At 40.2% G+C, this 2,815-nt stretch overlaps 1 protein-coding gene across 2 annotated transcripts in view; it reads right to left on the reverse strand.

The window, feature by feature from the left end:
• Nucleotides 1-2,815, reverse strand: part of Rerg (RAS like estrogen regulated growth inhibitor) — a 122,230-nt gene that overhangs the window by 7,651 nt on the left and 111,764 nt on the right. For both annotated transcript variants that reach the window (XM_004626093.2, XM_023709583.1), the window contains exon 3: nucleotides 256-312. In XM_004626093.2, coding sequence (XP_004626150.1) covers nucleotides 256-312 — 57 coding nt within the window. The remainder of the gene's footprint in view (nucleotides 1-255; nucleotides 313-2,815) is intronic.

Raw genomic sequence — 2,815 nt, forward strand, 5'->3', positions numbered from 1 at the left:
TCTTAATGAATAGAGGGATTTGTTCTAATAGTGTTTGTAAATAGGATACCATGTCTGCATCTTGTACAGCAAATAACCACTAGGAAGAGAGTATACAATGTGTTAATTATTGAAACTGTCCTACCAATTTGGTTTGAAACTGTCTCATTGCTATTTGTTTCTCAATAAAATTATGGGAAAAAAAGAATACATCATCATTTTGTGGAGTCATAATCTTTGATGGATGAGGAGGAGAGGAAACAAAATCTGACATACCGAGCGTTGGATCATATTCCCAGATGAATCTTTTGGTCAGAAATCTCACCACAAGTGCTGTGGAAGAAAACAAACAACACATTAATCAAATTTGCTAGGGTTCTTATTTTTCAAAAGAAAGAGAAAAGTTCACCCAAATTTATATGTTTTTAGTATTTCCTCAGTATATATATTCAGATACTTTTCCAATTTCACAGATATAATATTTTATTAGATTTATCATACACTAACCAACAGCTTAGATTAGCTCCTAACAGGGTTAGAAAAATCACATCATAGAAATGCTCACATACAAAATGTTTACCAAAGATAGTGACCTCAAACACTAGATGTCACATTACAGTTGTCTAAAATGTTGATGAGCATTGAGAAAGGCGGGTTAAAAAATGTGATAATTTTGATCGGAATGGAAAGATCACTGGCTGATGCTTTACATTATGAGGAGTAAGTGTACAAAATTAAGGATTTTATTAATGAAAATTCATCAGGTAACACTGGTGAGATTCTCAGAGTCAAGTTCTAGAACTTGTGCAAGACATTTTAATGAATAGTTACTTTAATCCTCCTCCCAGCCCTGTAACATGAATACTATGTTCCCCTTTCTCTTTTCTCTTCTCTTCCCTTCCCTTCTTTTCCTTTTCCTTACTCTTCCTTTTTTCCCTTTCTTTTCCTCTCCTCTCCTCTCCTCCCCTCCCCTCCCCTCCCTTCCCCTCTCCTCCCCTCCCCTCTCCTCCCTTCCCCTCTCCTCCCTTTACCTCCCCTCTCTTTTCTTTCTTTAATTTTCTCTTTCAAAAAAAGCTGAAGCTTTGTGAGATTGACTGATTTAAGTGAGTCTATCTAGAGTCTGTGGCAGCACCAGGCTTTGCATCTAAGCAGCCCGTCGCTAATGCCTGCAGTTTACGCATTGCACAAGTTGTCTTTGCATCCAAGGTCATTTGGGTAATACTTCACTGGAGGACGAGTAGTGCTGAAACATGTGGACCTTAAAACTTGGTGGCACATATGCTGCCCATTTGCTTACATGTATACTGTAGTTGACAGCAGTCAACAGTGGTTTTTAATCTTAGGAAAATCTTTGAAGAGGATGTCACAGATGCTTTAAAAATAGAGTGAAATTGCTGGGTTTCTTGCATGGAAAAATATGTATGCACATTATTTAGATATAGTGATGGCAGCCTCAGGAGCTCCCTACTGACCCTTGAGGGTACCCCTGTGTCCCGCTGACCTTAAGTATTCATCATCTATTATTTCTTCTAATTAAAAAAGGTATTATTAGTGTTTTTCGACTGTGGCACTTGCCAAAAGATACTCCTTAAAGAAGTAAAACTGGTTAGTTGGGGGTTGCTGTCAGTCCACTGTCACTTTCAGCGCCTTCCCTGGGGTCTTGTGAAAGCCCTCAGTGCAAACTGTGCAGAGGCCTTGGCGGGTCAGGCAGACCGCAGGCATCTTGGCTTCGCTGCTGGTGGCTGCGGACAGAGAGCAGCACTGTTCTTTCTATTTACAGAGTGTGAGGCTGAATTCCAGCCAAAGTATCTGCAAAGCTGAAGGCAGCAGGGCCAGGGACCCTATAGCTCTTCCCACAGTGAGCACCCTCGCAGTTGCATCCACAGTCTTCAGAGTCAGACATCATTCAGCACCTGAGCCTGGGATTATTTTTTCTTTCATGTATGAAGCACACACACACACACACACACACACACACACACAGTTTTTTTGTTGTGCAGGGTCTCACTACACAGCTCGAATTCGTAGTGATCCTCCTGTTTTCAGCCTGGAATTACAGGTGTGGGACCCTAGGCCCAGACTCAGTTGCCAGCTCAGCGCACCCAGGGGCGGGGCCTGTAGGGCATGTAGTGCTAGGGGTTGAACCCTGGCCCCTGTGCTTGCCCAGATAGTTTTATCTTTCTTAAAATTATCAATGTTAGTAAACATTGATAAATGATCCCTCACTGCCCCTGGGAGTCAAAAAGTGCTATCACTTTTAGAAAGACAAAAATCATTTATTTAGCATCCTTAAGGAAGGAGCTCTTAAAATCAAATTCTTTCTATAACTGAATTTGATGTTCCCCAATACCAAAACCACTTAAACTTTAATAATTTCTTAAAACCTTTCTGAACTGTATTAGCCATCATAGTGCCTTACAAAATCAGATATACTAAATGTAATTGTATCATTTTTAATTGATAGGAGTTTATGAGACCTAATATTTGTATCATTTATCTTGGGGAGTCAGTATGTATAATGTTCAAAATTCTCACATTGACTAACTCCATGGGCTATCATCTGCAATCTGAGCAACTACATCAAAGCAAAATGTCACCTTTCCCTCCTGGCCCTCTCTTTTCCCACCATCTCCTCTTGCCATCTCTAGTCAACCTATTTCCCTGTTTCCTACCTTTTCGCTATTTGCTTCTTAAATTATTTATATAATTTAATCGATGTCCTCCTGGTTGGCAATAACTGCTTTTTTATTTTTTTATTTTTTTATTTTTATTTATTTGAGAGAGAGAGAGAGAGTGTGTGGTGTGTGTGTGTGGCCAGCTCAGCCCACCAGGGGGC

This window comes from Octodon degus, unplaced genomic scaffold (genome assembly GCF_000260255.1).
Source record: "Octodon degus isolate 3935 unplaced genomic scaffold, OctDeg1.0 scaffold00012, whole genome shotgun sequence".
NCBI lineage: Eukaryota > Metazoa > Chordata > Mammalia > Rodentia > Octodontidae > Octodon > Octodon degus.